An 18,036-nucleotide genomic window follows, 5' to 3' on the forward strand; every position below is an offset into this window, starting at 1 on the left:
ATGACAGGATAAATCTTCTGCTGAGGCTGCTCCATTATTAAACTATCACTCACTTTGATTACAGATGTGATTTCTGATCATTAATCACCAGCAACAGAAGACTGTCACGTCCAAAAGTCTATTAAGAGTTAACAGTCCAGCAGTCCAGGTGATTACAGCAATCCTGTGCCCATTTTAGCTCAGTGAGGAACAGATCTGAATGGCAATTTACCATCATGAGAGCCACACATATATTTCTCTAATTTAATTGGAGACAAATTGGCTGGAAATAAAAGGTTGAATGAGCCTGATGTTGCAAGAGACTTTTCTTTTGTCATCAGAAATCTTCTTAGTCAAATACCTAAATCAGAAGCATATAAAGACTGACAATGCAGTGATGGAAAAAGGGAAAAGTAAAAAAAAAAATGCTTTGAACAAGATTCTGTTTAACTGCTGTCAGATCAACTTCGGGCTCTTGTGTCCCTTGGAATAACACTTACTCATGGTTTGGCCTGCAAAGGGAAATGACTGACTCTTGCTCTCCTTGAGCAATAACACGTTCAATTTAACTGAGCTCTGAGCTGTCACATTAACATGTCGCAAGGCAAAATATCCAGAGACACTGAAATAAAGACAATAAGACAGACAAAGAAGCCTTTGAAATCCCAAATATTCACAAATGAATGTTAGTTCTCCTGAGAGTTTTCTCTATGGCAATTTTTTGAATACTGAACCCATCAGATCATGGCCATCAGATCATTGAATATTCTGCAGGATAAAAACATGATTAATGTTGCAACCATTTTTAGCAATAGCATTATTTTTGTAGAAACTAACATTAAACTGACAATTCACATCACATGTTTCTCATTAAATTAATAATAATGGTCGAAATCAATGATAATGATGATTAAATACCCACTTTTTCCTTTAGTTTCCGACTTGTGTGTGCAGCTTTACTGCAGCATCTTAGAAGATGCACATGGAAAGATGAACATAAAAAAAATCGTCAGCAGCTCTTTCAGGATTTATAGTAAAGCCTCTAGCAATGTGACAGTCAAGGATATTTATAAATAAGGAGCAGACAAATTGCGTATCTTTAGAACATTTCACTCTCGGATGGTGGAAGAGTACAAAAGAAAACAGAAAGTTGAGGCAGAGGAGAGACAACTCAGACAGGGTTTGATCCTTGGTCAATAGACACACTGAGTTTGCCAAGAGAGGAAAGTTAACAAGCTGAAACTCTTTTATAGGTGGCTAAGAATGACTAACTGCTCAATATATCTCCAGAGACATCGTCCATAAAGCTATGGCCTTTAACAATTTTGTGACCAATAGAAACAGCTTGAAATGAACTTGAAGCTGTGTAATATGATATGTGGCTAAACATGCATCAATATACACCATCATGAAATTTATTGCTAACATTGTGTCCACTTAATAGTAGGAAAGTAATATGATAGACTAATGATATCCAGGTTTATACATGTTTGTGAGGCTGTTGTACAGGTGAAAAAAATACGGATAATTCTTTGTCATATCTAAATCGGATATTTTGCACTTTTTGAACTTAGTAGAGCATTTCTTCTAAGGCTTGGCCGAGACCTGCCTAATAACTTCTAACCTTACTTAACAGTCATAACACATTTTTCCAATATCCTCAAAGGTCTTTCTTCCTCAGTACATGTGCTAATTAAAGACGGTGTAGTCGTTAAAGGTGGTCAAAGTACTTTCATATGAAAGTGTATAATTGACATTGTCACACAACACTGCAAAATTTCCACTTGATTTAAGAAACACCAATACTTGCATTTTAATAAAACCGTTGCACTATCTACATACAAATACCACTGCAATACTAAATGTGATTGTTTACATAGTGCACAAAAACTAAATAAAAAGCTGTCTTTTAGTTACTTACTTACTGACTCAAGTGCTCTGCGTTTTGAACACTGAGTCCCACTTTGCTTCATATTTGCAAACCATTTGCGTCTTTCTCCCAACACATGTTGATGTGCCCTAGGGCATGACATTAGTTGGCTGCTGATCTGCGCATAATTGTAAACCTGTGTGAACATCAGTGCGACTGAGTGAATGTGACTCTAATGTTAAGGCTCTGTAGAAACTAAAAAGGTGCTATATAAGTTCCGCCCATATAGCATTTAAGCCTTTTATCAGAAAATAAAACATTTACAAAGATTCAATGGGGGCAAACTCGGTGAGTATTTTTGCAGGATGAAGATGTCTTCATTTAGAGCTATATATTTCTGTATGGGTGTCCAAATATCCATACAGAAATACAAAAATAACCCACATTGTTGATGTCCCAGGAGAACTGGAAATGGACAAAATTTATATCATGCTTTTCTAGTCAAACTGACCCCTTAAAGTATTTTACACTAGAGCCACATTCACCTATTTGCTGTCACAACCGTACACACTTTTAACGTGGCATGTGGCTGAAGAAAGATGGAATCAAGTTCACCACTTTTCAATTGCAAGACAACTGCTCCACCCAAAAAGCCATAGTTGCCCTAGAATTGATGGACTCACAACTTGTCATTTAGGGAATACAATCTCCGAAAGTAAAACTTTGAAGGAGATGGGCCACAGCAACAGTCGACCACACAACACACTAGGTGCCCCTCCTGTCAGCTGAGAACAGGAAGCCGAGGTTACAGTTTGCACAGGCTCTCCAAATTCGGCAACATTTAAATTACAACATTCAAAATTTGGAGTACACAACATGAAAGTAAGGATCCACCCAAGCTATTATGCATCAAAAGGTTAGACGGGTACTGGTGGAACAATGATGTGGGGGATAATTTCTAGGCATAATTTTGGTCCATTAGAACCAATTTTTATTTTTATTTAGTTTTTTTTGTTTTTTGCACAAATATCCTATTAGGCATCACAGAGTTTACTGGAGCATTGTTGCAGAACATGCTCATCCTTTTATGACCACAATGTACCCATCTTCTAATGATTGCCTCCAGCAGAATCATATCACCAGGCTTAAGTCAAATGTATTCCTTGAACATAACAATCAGATCACTTTACTCCACTGGCCTCCACAGTCACCAGATCTTAATCCATAAGGCACATTTGGGATGTGGTCAAATAGAGGATTTGCATTTCGAGTGTTTAGCCAATAAATCTGCAGGAAGTGTGTGATGCTATCATGTCAATACAGACCAAAATCTCTGAGAAATTTGTGTGAAGGTTGAATCTAAAACACGAAGAATAAAGGCAGTTCTGAAGAAGAAAGTGGGTCCGACCCATTCATAGCAAAGTGTCTGATAAACAACTACACAGACTGAGAGCCTGTTTAAAATCAAAGTTACCTTTTTCATGTTCTCACAACAATGATTTGTCAATCAGCCTGAACGGATTAAATTACACATCAATCAGAAGTAGGAAGATACATGTAGAGTCAGTTTTAGTAAAAACTGTACGTTGTTTTAAAATATTAGCTTTTTGTTGCATTTTTTAAGATGTAAACTGTAGTGGAAGACTCAAGGGAAATATAGAATAAACAAGCACTAAATTGAGTAGACGTTTTTAGTTGAATGTGCTTATTGTGCAGAATATTATTCCTTTGTGTTGTTCCGCATTTAATTTTAAAACAATGGGAGTCTAACAAGCTGATATTAGCTGGTTAATTAACTTGGATTATCTGCCCATGTAGCGAATCTGCAGCATGCTGCTTAACAGACATATTACCTTAAATTATAGTAATAGCGTGTGCTCCTATATTTGCCATTCCATGACTTTCAAACACAGCCACTTTCCTTCTTGTGAACAAGACAAATGTGTAGGAATCTCCTTTACCTGTTTCAGGTCAAGGCAGACAAACTTTGCTTTATTTAGCCGGAGGAAACTCATGTCAACCAATTTCTCAGGAATCTTTATTTTTATCTGTTTGAAATCACAACTTTTTAAACTACTGGTTTCATATGGTAGCATTACTGAATTCAGTCTGCAAAAACTGCAGTGCATTATGAAACAACAGTGCATAAATACAGTTTACACCTCAACATAAATTATTTACTATAAAATAACTGGGAGCATAATTCCAATGCAACGTAATGTTAGTATTGCTAGATTTGGCTGTGACTGCTTAAGTTTTATTTAACTTTTCAGACATAAAATGGCTGTTTTTCAGTTTGTGATTTTGTTCTCAGCACCTTGTCCAGTTTAGCTATTAATACATTCTGTTGGGGTCTAAAACAACTGCATCACTCATCCTGGTTGTGAAAATACAGGATTGAACTGGCTAATTTTCCTATGTGCCATGCAAAAAGGCAAAGGCTACAAAATATGAACAGTTTATTGAAAATTTTATTGAAAATTCAAATTGACTCAGTGCATAGTTTAAATGGAAAAACTGTACAACGGTGTTAGCATTAATGATGAGCACCACACCTCAGACTTGAATCTCTTGGGAAATGTCTTAAAACAAGTTGTGATTAAGGGTAACGAGTGCATGCTGAAGACTGTGATGGAGTGAAGACAGTTCATTAATAAATTAGAGTTATGTCTCACCATCGTTCATTCTATAATGTGCAGTTTTCTATGTTAAACGAGAGCCATCCGGCTTTCTATCCTCATCAACCTTCTGATGCTACTGTTCCAGAGTTCCCTGCCTCCCAAAGCCAATTAATGTAGACGTGGAGAATATTTGTAGCTGCAGCCTTTTATACAATTTCAACACTTCTCTGAGAAGTAACTGCAAGTGCTTCAGACTTCTGTGAAATCAATAGAGCTGAGATGCCCTTTTAAGTCTGCATGATGTATGGCAATGTGTTTTTGTTTGATCTTTATGATTCTGCAGAGAATGGAAAAAGTGGAGGGAAAAGAGTAAGGAAATTGGTGGCAGAGGAATGTCTTTTTCATCAGGTCCTTTATCGTTGCGTGAATACCTGCACAAAAAATAAATGAGGCCATGCGTGTGTTCTCTTCAGGAGCCACGGTAATGAACACTGCACCATTTTTCTTCTGAGCCTAAATAGTCTGTCACATGCTTAATGTAAGAAGACAGACTGTGCAGAACAACTGGACAGTACACTGAAACTCTGGGCGAGTTAATTTGTTGTTCCAGTTTGTAGATTTCTGCCTGACTATTAAAGGACACATACAGGGGTTGGACAATGAAACTGAAACACCTGGTTTTAGACCACAATCATTTATTAGTATGGTGTAGGGCCTCCTTTTGCGACCAATACAGCGTCAATTCGTCTTGGGAATGACATATACAAGTCCTGCACAGTGGTCAGAGGGATTTTAAGCCATTCTTCTTGCAGGATAGTGGCCAGGTCACTACGTGATACTGGTGGTGGAAAACTTTTCCTGACTCGCCCCTCCAAAACACCCCAAAGTGGTTCAATAATATTTAGATCTGGTGACTGTGCAGGCCATGGGAGATGTTCAACTTCACTTTCATGTTCATCAAACCAATCTTTCACCAGTCTTGCTGTGTGTATTGGTGCATTGTCATCCTGATACACAGCACCGCCTTCAGGATACAATGTTTGAACCATTGGATGCACATGGTCCTCAAGAATGGTTCGGTAGTCGTTGGCAGTGACGCGCCCATCTAGCACAAGTATTGGGCCAAGGGAATTCCATGACATGGCAGCCCAAACCATCACTGATCCACCCCTGATGCTTCACTCTGGGCATGCAACAGTCTGGGTGGTACGCTTCTTTGGGGCTTCTCCACAACGTAACTCTCCCGGATGTGGGGAAAACAGTAAAGGTGGACTCATCAGAGAACAATACATGTCCTTGCACCATTGAAACTGAAGTTTGGCATTGGCATGAGTGACCAAAGGTTTGGCTATAGCAGCCCGGCCGTGTATATTGACCCTGTGGAGCGCCTGATGGACAGTTCTGGTGGAAACAGGAGAGTTGAGGTGCACATTTAATTCTGCCATGATTTGGGCAGCCGTAGTTTTATGTTTTTTGGATACAATCCGGGTTAGCACCCGAACATCCCTTTCAGACAGCTTCCTCTTGCGTCCACAGTTAATCCTGTTGGATGTGGTTCATCCTTCTTGGTGGTATGCTGACATTACCCTGGATACCGTGGCTCTTGATACATCACAAAGACTTGCTGTCTTGGTCACAGATGCGCCAGCAAGACGTGCACCAACAATTTATCCTCTTTTGAACTCTGGTATATCACCCATAATGTTGTGTGCATTTCAATATTTTGAGCAAAATTGTGGTCTTACCCTGCTAATTGAACCTTCACACTCTGCTCTTACTGGTGCAATGTGCAATCAATGAAGACTGGCTACCAGGCTGGTCCAATTTAGCCATGAAACCTCCCACACTAAAATGACAGGTGTTTCAGTTTCATTGTCCAACCCCTGTACATTTATGTATTCTGAAAATCAGAACCAAGTCATTTTGTTAAGTTGGTTATGTAAACTGATTTCAGTGATGCTAGGTAAGGTAAGGTAAGGTAAGGTAAGTTTATTTATATAGCGCTTTTCAGTAACGAGACACTCAAAGCGCTGTTACTTGGTATTGAAGTTTAGGGTTGAAATCTATTAAAAACAGCAAAATAAAAGAAACATTTCAGCAGCATTTTGTCAAATATTCCATCAGAAACTATTTATTTGATCATGGACATCAAGGCAGCATAAAAATCATCAGTGACCATCTTTGGGAACTGACTAGATTGTGCATAGATTTAAATATGAGGTCATAAAACAAAGGTTTACTTGCTAGTTAATGATTTATGCTTTTTGGCAACAAATATTAGAGCCAGTTGTTTAAGAATTTTACATTACAGCCTTTCCTCATTACTCAGTAATTGGTTTGTCTGTTCTTTCCCTGGCGCACATTTGAAAGCACTTAGTCTGTAAGAAAATATTTTTACCACAACCATTGTAATGTCTAGTTTAATGTACTGCAATGTAGAGTTTTTGCTTTGCATCATTGTTGATCATTCAATAACCCCAAACACCACCCATTCCTCTCTGTTTTTTTAAATGGCTATTCCAGTTAGATGAGTCTTTGTTTTTGCTCAGCTCAGAAAGATACATTGATGTTGTGACTTTCAAGCCCATTTGTTCTGTTTAAATTTAGGCTAAACAAAGATGCTAAAAGCAAGGCTTTGTTAGCCCATTTGATCAACACCATAACAAACATTGTGGCACAGTACTTATAATTTAAGTAGAACAAATGGCCTTAAAAAGTCACAATTTTAATGTACTTATCTGAGCTAGGTAAAAAAAAAAAAAAACATCATCAAAAGAAATTAAACTGTTCTCCTTTATGATAAAGGTTTAAGATGCAAGACTTGGTGTACAGACAGCTGCTTGTAGTATTGCTTTAAATATTTTATTATTCAGTGGAAAAATTGGCACCAAAAATACTCTGCAGGCCAAGCGGCCTCTGAAACACTATATTTTAAGGGGGACATGACTATGGACACAATTTTAACAACAGGTCCTTGTTGCAACTCTGAGAGTGAAGCATTATTTCAAAGGGAACCTGAACTGACTGCAGTGCAGTCAGCTGCTACAGCCTAACATCATGTTTAAACAAGTTTGCACAGTAAAAACAGCGCATATTACAAAATAAGCCTTCTGGGAAAACTTGGTGTTCAAAATTTATTATTATAATAGCATCTCCTAATATTGAACACTAAATATGTTATAGTTGCAGTTTCCAAAATTATGGTTATTGTGCAACAGTGTTTGTTACAGTGGTTTGCTTGTGGGATCGCTCTTCCTGTTTCATGCACCATTCTATAAGTTCTCCATACATGCATATTAAATATCATAATGTTCATCAAACGCTTGTGTCTGCACCTTGGTCCTATTCCATACAAAAAGTACTTGACACCAATAGCTAACTTACTGACAATGAAAAGATGTCTTATCACTTTGAATTTGTAGTAAAATGAAGAAATTCTCAGTGCTGGAAGGCTAACAGCTAGAAAAATGGGGGTGCCATTTAGCTAATTTGATCCAAAAAAAACTTAAACTGAAGATTTTTATGCCCATGAGATACAATATTGTATTGGATTTTAACCGACCACATTTTTACCAGAGCGTTATACTTGTTTTCTAAGCCTACAATTTCCATGTTACTATGTGAAATTCAGTTAGCAAATGCTCCTATCCGCATACTTCATGTCATAAGCTGCAACTTAGTCTGCCATCAACAGTTAAGTACACTGAATTGCAACAGGTTGTGATTTGTGCAAAGATGGTACATTCTTGTGCTTTTCTAGCTCCTTTGGCTGGATTAAATGATCCCAGTGAACTCGGTGGGATTGGATAAACCAGCAGCTTCAATTACCATAATGTTATTTTATGGAGCAAAACATTTGGTTGTTGTTTACCTGGGAAACTGATGACAAACCTAACGGTCTCTTGTGAATGTGTATATGACTAACACCTTATGATGACTATGATGAGAAAAAACAAAGATGTAACTCAAAGGAATTAGGAGGCATATGGTAAGCAGGGAATAATTTTGAATAAAGAAGCTATTTAGTCTTGTTCTGCAGACTGTTGTATATGTATGTTTTAAACACAAACTGTCAACTTATGAAAATAGTGAACTTTTCAGGTTTGCAATTTCCACAAGCAGTCCTGTATCAGCATGAGACCTCAATAAGTTACAGAAAAAAAACCTAAATCAAAACAATTGTTTTCTTACATCTGAAATGGTTCCTATTTGTCACTGATCTGTCCCGAAAGAGTAGTTTTAATGACAGAATCACTGAGTCACAGAATGGATCAAAGATGAAGCAAATACAAGGTTTGATAAAAGCTGACATTTTTCTACTTTCACATTTGGTGAACACAATGTTCCACTCCATCATGCAGCTCTGCATTTGAAATTTGATCATTCCTCTAGTACTTGTTTTCTATTGCCGTATTAATATAAACACATCTCTAAGTCTAAATACTCTAATATTTGTTGTTTCTACTAAATTTTGTAGTTTCAGTTTAGCCCAGTCACACAAGGAAATGTGTACTATGGTTGTCCACCTGTCCAGAACACAAGGGTGTTACTTTAAATGCACACAAATTATGAACTCACAATGATTGGCTGTTGTTTCATAAAAGACTAAGTTAATATGATCCCAAACTGCTTCATACAAGTCTTAATAAGAAAGCAAAATCCTGTTATTTATCCCCACCACAAGGATTGCATTAATTCAAATATAATTTTACCCATGCATGTAATGATATCGAAACCTAACCAGCATGTTTGACTGTGAAATTTAAAAGTTGATTCTGTTAATGGAGTTAGGGTTCGAGCTTTTCAGTAACACCCCTGTCCAACCTGTTCCTCATTTTTCTGATTTTAATTTCATGTTTTTGGAGCTGTGAAAATAAAAAAAGAATTTAAAACATTTGTACACACCTATAAAGTTTAGCATTCCTTTGGACAAGAAATTATGTTGTTCACATACCGGTAATTTAAATGGAGTAAAACAAGTCATGAAATATTTTTGATCTAGTTTAAATGTTGTTGCCCAACACTACCCAGATATTAAACATGGGAATTTATGTTTCATAATCAAAATACGCTTTGCTTGCCAGGATTGTGGAATTTGACTTTGGTTTCATGCACTCATAGTGTACAGACAAATAAATATATAAACTTTAGAGGAAATCAAATAATGGATAAAAGGCACAGTGTGTGCATGTATGTGTATGTACAGCAATCTTTTATATAGAAAAAGAAAAAAAGAACGGCTGCCTGAGGTTTTTGCAAAAAGCACTCTGCAGCACTGACCTGAAGGTAAATGTCTAAACAATTTGTTTCCAGGATGTGTGGGGTCTGCAGAGATGTTAGCTACCCTTTTCCTGATCCTTGACCTGCAGAAGTCATGGATCAAGGGAAGGTCAGCCCTGTTGATCCTCTCTACAGACCAAATCGTTTGTTCGAATCTGTACCTGTCCTGTTTTGTGGATGAGCTTAACCAGACAGTAATGGATGTGCACAGGAGAGACTGAATAATGGCCCGTGGAAGGTTGTACATCTTATTGTCAGGGATTGTGAGAGGATGGAGTGTTGTGGGTGTTCTTCAGAAGTCCATCGTCATCTCAACAGTCTTGAGTAGGTTAAGCTCCAGGTAGTTCTGACCACACCAGTGGACCAGCCATTCCACCTCCTGTCTGTATGCAGACTAACCACTGTTCTGGATCGGACCAATAACAGTGTGGTCATTTGCAAACTTGAAGGGTCCACTGAGGTGCAGTCATTCGTATACAGATAGAAGGGGAGAGGAGAGAGAACACACACCTGGGGTGTGCCAGCACTTATTCATTTTCCAGAGATGATGCTCCCCAGCCTCACCTGCTGCTGCCGGTCATTTAGGGAGCTGGCGATCCACTGACAGGTAGACACTGGCAGTGTGAGCTGGGTAATGTTCTGGTGAAGGATGTTTGGGTTGATGGTGTTGAAGGTCAAGCTGAAGTCCAGAAACACGAGTCTGGCATACGTCCCTGGGTGGTCAAGGTGGTGCAGAATGAAGCGTAGTCCTAAACTGATGGCATCATCTGCTGACCTGTTTGCCCGGTAAGAAAACTGACGGGGGTCCAGCAGGGGGCCTGTGATGTCCTTTAAATGCTTCAACACCAGTAGCTCAAAAGACTTTATGACCACAGACATCAGGGCGATAGGCCTGCAGTCATTTAACCCTTTGATGGTGCATTTCTTGGGGACCGGGAGGACTTTTTGTATTGACGTGTTACCTAATGAAGTTTATGTTCATATGAGTTGGCAATTCAAATGGAAAGAAATCAAGCTGAAAAAAAGAAATATATGACTGCCTACCATATCTTTACTAAAATGATTAACGAAATGTCAGTGGATGAGAATTTGAGGCTGTTTATTATATCACGTTTTATATGCATGGAGTTATTGACCACATCTATCCAGCCAACAGGGCCTAGATAGTAGTCTCCAAAGATGGTTTGGCCTTTGGACAAAAATGTTTTTATTTATGGTAATTTTGTTCAATGTTCGAGTTTAATTGAGAGTTTGTTGCTTATTTAAGCTGTCTGTTCTTGAATAGTTACCACTATTACATTCTCTATTTAAATAAAAGGTGATGTTCTTCATAACAGAATCATTTCAAATAAACAAACTGTAGACAGCTGAACAGGTGCAACAAATAAAACGCAATTTGCACTTCTTCTGCTCCCCTGGTCAGTATTGGAATGAGCTGAATAAGAATGTGTTAAAAGGTCAGTCAAGTTTTGAAATCCCACCCACAGAATTGGATTGCTGCAATTTATTTGATTGATTGTCCAGTTACTAAACTAAGATTCATATCAGAAAAGCCAAAAATTCCTCAAAAACAGGAACATGACTGACATGACTTCATTTTGCCTCGTGGGTTATTTGTTTGGTAACAAAAAGGCCAAATTCTCTTTATATCAGCATATAAATACTCTTGAGTCAGTGCAAAATATGCATGTGTGTCATTCCGATTTTCTTGCATCTGCATGACTAAAACAACATTCTTTTGTTAAAGGAAAGTTTAGAATAGGAAAAATTGCACTGACAAAACATCTCTATTTTACTTTTAGTTTTTTTTTGTCATCAAGGATTAACCCTGACTGAACAATGTTAAGTTTTCATTTAAAATAAAAAAATAATTTTAGTGGCTTAGTGGACACTTGTAATAATTTGTTAAAGATGTCCTTTTTACTACAAAACATGTTTTTGATTTCCTCTGCGGTGTCTATGTTCAGGAACAAACTAACTATATAATATAATATATATATATATATATATATATATATATATATATTTATATATATATATATGAAAATAGGACTTTGGACCACTGAACAGCAGTCTTGTCATTTTTCTCTTTAGCATAGGTAAGATGCTTCTGACATTTTCTCTGATATGGGAGTGGCTTCACACATCTGTAGCATATGTCCCTCACATGTCTTGTTATTTTCCCTCAAACTCATGAGCTTTGCTTCAACATTTTCCTATTGTGGTTGCTATTCCTGATGGCTGTGCACCTTTTTAAACCTAAGCTTCAACTTTTTGGAGATATCTACATACAAAACAAGAAAGAAGACACATGTAGATGAGGATCAAATCCTTGTCTACATTTGCTTTGTCATCTCCATACTTTAAAAGCCAAAACTATAACATTTGATCTGGGTGTGGTATAAAGCCCATGGTGATTTGGGGCTTCTTTAGTCTTCTATGATGCTGGCTATGACTTCCTTTTTGACATAAAAAGGACGTCATAGACATCACCTCAAGGAATGGATCATGAGGTGATGTCTTCTCAGGAACATGAAGCTCAACTGACATAACACCAAAACTGCAAGGTGACATGAAACTTTGTCTTGTGACTAGGCTACTTTTTGTCTGGTGTGAGTTTTAAGACTTTTAGAGTGGAGCACAATTTGATAATGTTATAAGCACTTTCAAGGTTGCTCTACAGATGAAGCATTTGGAATTTTAAGTTGCGGCATAGGACCATAAAAGCATGCGAGAACAGAGAAAAAGACGGAACAGAACATGTGCAAAAAGGCTAAAATGTTCACATTTTATTTTTACATTTTCCTCACCTGTACCAGTCCAGCCCTCTGTCATAGTTTCTGTCAAAGAAGTGTGGCTCTGTTCCGAGTGCGCGCACATCTGGATGTATCCGGATGAACTCCAGCACCGCCCTGGTCCCCCCTTTCTTTACGCCGACTATTAACGCATTGGGCAGCTTCTTGTTTCCATATTTCTGCGCAACACTCATGTTTTTTAAATTCGCATCAGTCTCGTGAGCACCAGGCGAGGCTGGAGCTTTGCTCTGGTCTCGGGGATCCCATGATACTCGCTGAGCTGCAGACCTGACATCCAGCGAGGCACAATTCTCCAGTTTCTCAAGAAGTTTCTTTCCTCCTGCATTTTTGTTCGGCGGGCAGCGTTTTCCGTCGTAAGCCTGGTTTGTCATGACTGTGCCGCGATAAAAAACAATATTATAGCATAAGTACGCACAGGACAGGGACAAAGTGAATATGAAGGCGAATCGAGCGGTGACTCTAGTTGCAGATGTGAGGAGCCTTTGTGCCATGTCTCCATGGGTTCAAAGTGCTGCATGATTTTCCATCGGAGTTTTCCTTTCCTGTCGATCTGCGGTGAGAGCCTGCTGAGAATAGTACAGATTCTAAAGTGAGACAGAGCAGCCCATGTGGACAGGGGTGTTTTTTCCGTGGCACCAGCTGCGCATAAGTCCTACTGGCTGATGAACTGACAGAAAACTTGGATCCGCTGAGAAGATGGGGTCAGTTCTCATCGAAATGAGCTTCCTTAGAAAAACTTGAGGCAACCCTTCTGTTTTCAAACGCATAGTCTATGAGAGAGGATATTTAATGTTTAATTTAATCCACACTGTGCTGTGCGGGTTAAAGAAACAAGGTCGACTGCGTCCCAGTGCGCCAGAAACTCTCACCAGCGCAATCTTTCTGCTCGCCTCTTGAAGGATTTCAGAGCTCATCCTCTTCTTTCTCTCATTCTTAAGTTGCGAAGTTATAGAAACTTTCACTTCCTAGTATAAATATTTAATCAACCTTCTGACGTCACGCATAAGATCATAAATCTCAGTGCGCCCTTTTTTTTTTAAAGAAACGTGGAATAAATACCTGCAAATGTCGGGATGTAGGACTTTATCTTTTCGGACCACAGTAATTTGAGTCATCTATTTGTATCTATCTGAAAGCTTTCGCTGAAAAGTTTCATCATCCTAAACAGACCAAACACATCTGTGATATGCAGCTATAGAAACAGCACGGGCTATAAGACACAGGGTGATGTCTACACTTTACTGCGGCACATCTGGTGAACCCTTTTTTAAAGTTTTTACGGTGAGATTGAAATGTCACCAATTTATCATTGTGTTCTTTAAAATTAATTAGATATTTATAGAACTGGACATTTGGTTTACTTTTATTTGTTTTACTGCGTTACACCCTTATAATTTCTTTAGACACCCAAAAATAACTAACCTATTGTTTTTGAGAAAACTGCATACTATTTTGTCATCTAATTTCTGCTGTGTAGCTTAATGCAGGTTTACCTTTCACTTGAAACAGAATGATTTATCAAGGCTCAGCGGTATCCTCATGCTGATAATATTTCTTAACACACATAGGCATTAGCAGCCTTAGAAAGTCAAGATCACATTTGATCTTCTCTGTTGCTATGATGCAAGGTGGATTAGGACTGGAATGCAAAGTTTTCTGCTCCTTTACTTCCATGGCTAGAATTTAGTTTTGAGGGAATGTCAACTTTCTTGACAGCACCCACAGCAACCTCTCCGCATTTTATTGGCAACTCTGGTTAAGGTTTTGAAAAGTCTTAAAAAATGTATCTTTCATTACTATAACTTTGACGACTTTGTGTATTTTTTTTTAAGACAAATCAGATATAAATGGGATTTATTGCTATCTTACAACTATAGTCTCATTTGCCAATAAATAAGACTTAAAGAAAACAATAAGACTTGGTTTGCAGGCATATTCCTTATGAGCGTATTGCCACAGATCCTCCGCTACCACACTAAGAGTGAGGATGTGCCCCTTTATAAACTATCTTACTGTCTTGAAAAAAAAACACTCACTCTTAGCTTCAGCACTCAAGACCAGTTAAAGTACTTCTAGCCTTTAGCACATTATACACATTTTAATGTTTGTGATAGTAGGACAAAAATAACTTTTTCTGGGCATGCCTACAAACAACTGGTTGGCTTTAGAGGGTGTTTAATGGCTGCTATGGGGACCTGGTGACCCCAAGACACCACTCTTTGTTGCTGTGCTCCTGCGGTGAGCTTTAGAGATGTGTTTATCTCCTGTACCATTGTCTTCACCGTGTGTGGTGACAAAATAAACTCGGGTCTAGGTTCAGCTTTGTTTCAGTGATTTCTCTTTTATTTTTGCTATTGCTCAATCATTTCCTGACTTATGAAAATCAGACGTATCTGTCTTACTTGAATGGCATGTGCTCCTGTCTTTTACATTATGCAGAGAAGGCCTCTGTGTTACAAACTGACACTGTAGGAAAACAGAAAGTTATGGACTACTAATCCTTAGGTTTTAGACATGCTGACCAAGTTCAGCTAATTAAATGTACTTACATCAAAGACTTAATTGTTGTTTAATTCGTCAATGTGAGATTATACTACTAAGATCAAGTATACATTGTATTTTACAGTTTTTACACATATTTACCAGTGGTGTCAATAATTGTAAATAATGTAACTGCAAGTTAAATAATTTACTGTCATGCAGAAGTGCATGCAAAACGCTTGCCCTGGTTTGCAAGGACACACATCATTGTAACTGCCATAAATGAAAATGTACTCCACAACTGAAGGACAAACAAAGATTTTAAGACATTTACCAAACAGTCGAATATCTGAAAAGGTCGTTCTTTGTTCTTCAATGTGAATGTTTTTCATATTTAAAGCTCAGTCCACAAGGTTATCATGACAACAGCATTTATTTGTCAGGATGTGAGATTTTGGACTTTGTTTGTGGTTTGGTGTTTTTGTTTTACTAGATGCTCTTGTTTGAAGTTTTGTATTCTTGTTCATCACTTTGTGTTCTGACAATTCTGGTTTCCTTTTGCCTCGCTGTCTGTTCTCCTCTCATCATTAGTGTTCCTCTTTTAGTTGTTAATTACTCAGTTTCTGTTCCCTTTACATTCATTGTCCCTCTTAGCTCTGTTTCTTCTGTTTATCTTTATTCTCCAATTCCTCCTTTAACAGGTTAGCTTTAGTTACTGTTTACTTTTATTCTAGTAATCTTTTCTCCTGTTCTGCTTGGGTCTGTGTTTCTCCTTATTGGTTAATCTGTTTCACCTGCTTGTGTCACCTGTTCCCTGTTCCTCTGATTACCTGCCCTATTGTTTCTTGTCCACCTTTGTCTGTATTTATGTTTGCCTTCGTCCTTTGTTCCACGCGGTGTCGTTATGTCTTTTCAATGTCCTCATGAGATGTTTTTTGGATTTTGTCCTTGAACTGGATAATCTTGTCACCCTGCACCTCGCCTGCATGTAAGTAGACTCGCTTAAATTAAAGGAGTTTTTGACCACTTCTCTGCTTTTCTCTGTGTTTGTCTGCCTTTTGGTCCACCACAAAAAATAGAACTATGACATTATTTGTCAAGGACAAAAATGTTTTAATTTGAGATCAAGTCACTTTAATTTAGGATTCATTGATATGGCTTTTATAAAACACCCAAAATGTGTACGGACATTACCGTCTAAAAAAATAAATTGAATAAGTTGTATGTGAACGTGACTTATATTTTAAACAAAAGGGATCAAATTTACATGGTCTAGGCCATTTGGCAGGACAGTGATACTGAAGCAGATTTCTTTTTCTAAATGTTCTATGACATTTGGTGCTGCTTTGTTGAAGTTTATAATCAATAAGAACTAAATGGTTAAATAAATATAAGCATTAAGGCTGGGGAATGCTGTTGCAGATTCAGTCGATAGTCGATTCAGTGTTTACACGGCTAATAAAATTGCAGGTTTTTGTGTTTTCATTTAAAAAAATGAGACCATGATAATTTCAAAATGCTTTAAAAGATTAACTTATTATTTGTGCTGTGCAATTTAAATGCAAAAAAGCATAAATGCAGTAGTCTTGTCCTTTTGTGTAGATTCTTGAACTAATAATATGCTAAAGCATATTTTCATTCAGTCTTCTTTGATAAGAGTCCATCAGTATTCCACATCTTGATGCAGCAATATTTACACCTTGCAAAAGCATACTTCAGATTGTGAGGACATCTCTTGTCTTCAACCCTCTTCAGGTGACCACACAGATTTTGTGACAAACGTAGTTCTGGACTCTGGCAGGTTATTTCAGTGTTGTTGTCCTGATGCCATTCCTTTGTTGGTTCAAATGTTCTGTCTGAAGAATAATACCCCAACAGCATAATGTTGCCAGAACTATCTTTCAATGTAAGCATGGTGTTCTTCTGATGATGATCATGTTGTTTATATTTTTAAATTGTAGAGCAAAAGTTCAAGTTTGGTTTCATCACACTTCAAGATGTTCTGCTACAAGGTTTTGAGAGCCAGAAGAATACACCCAACCCTTGCAAAATTTTCTGCAGAGCTCCTTCATTATTACTGTCAGCATCTCTGCAGCCTCACTGAACATGTTTCATTTTATCATCTTCATCTTGTCTAGTTTTTGGCATTGTTGTCCCACATTGCAAAGTTTTTAACTCTTTTAAATTTATGGTTAAACTCGGTTTTAAGGGAACCCTGGTTAAGATGTGTAAAAAGACTGAGATACTGAGATACTACAGGTCCTTCTCAAAATATTAGCATATTGTGATAAAGTTCATTATTTTCCATAATGTCATGATGAAAATTTAACATTCATATATTTTAGATTCATTGCACACTAACTGAAATATTTCAGGTCTTTTATTGTCTTAATACGGATGATTTTGGCATACAGCTCATGAAAACCCAAAATTCCTATCTCACAAAATTAGCATATTATTAAAAGGGTCTCTAAACGAGCTATGAGCATAATCATCTGAATCAACGAGTTAACTCTAAACACCTGCAAAAGATTCCTGAGGCCTTTAAAACTCCCAGCCTGGTTCATCACTCAAAACCCCAATCATGGGTAAGACTGCCGACCTGACTGCTGTCCAGAAGGCCACTATTGACACCCTCAAGCAAGAGGGTAAGACACAAAGAAATTTCTGAATGAATAGGCTGTTCCCAGAGTGCTGTATCAAGGCACCTCAGTGGGAAGTCTGTGGGAAGGAAAAAGCGTGGCAGAAAACTGCACAACGAGAAGAGGTGACCGGACCCTGAGGAAGATTGTGGAGAAGGGCCGATTCCAGACCTTGGGGGACCTGCGGAAGCAGTGGACTGAGTCTGGAGTAGAAACATCCAGAGCCACCGTGCACAGGCGTGTGCAGGAAATGGGCTACAGGTGCCGCATTCCCCAGGTCAAGCCACTTTTGAACCAGAAACAGCAGCAGAAGCGCCTGACCTGGGCTACAGAGAAGCAGTACTGGA

At 38.0% G+C, this 18,036-nt stretch overlaps 1 protein-coding gene across 1 annotated transcript in view; it reads right to left on the bottom strand.

Annotated features, from left to right (window-relative positions):
• LOC124863412 (heparan sulfate glucosamine 3-O-sulfotransferase 2-like) overlaps positions 1–15,603 on the bottom strand; it is a 33,452-nt gene extending 17,849 nt beyond the window's left edge. Inside the window, exon 1 of the mRNA XM_047357775.1 lies at positions 12,561–15,603. Coding sequence (XP_047213731.1) covers positions 12,561–13,057 — 497 coding nt within the window. The 5' untranslated portion in view covers positions 13,058–15,603. The remainder of the gene's footprint in view (positions 1–12,560) is intronic.
• Between the last annotated feature and the right edge of the window lie 2,433 nt (positions 15,604–18,036).

The sequence above is a fragment of the Girardinichthys multiradiatus genome, chromosome X (genome assembly GCF_021462225.1).
Source record: "Girardinichthys multiradiatus isolate DD_20200921_A chromosome X, DD_fGirMul_XY1, whole genome shotgun sequence".
Lineage (NCBI taxonomy): Eukaryota > Metazoa > Chordata > Actinopteri > Cyprinodontiformes > Goodeidae > Girardinichthys > Girardinichthys multiradiatus.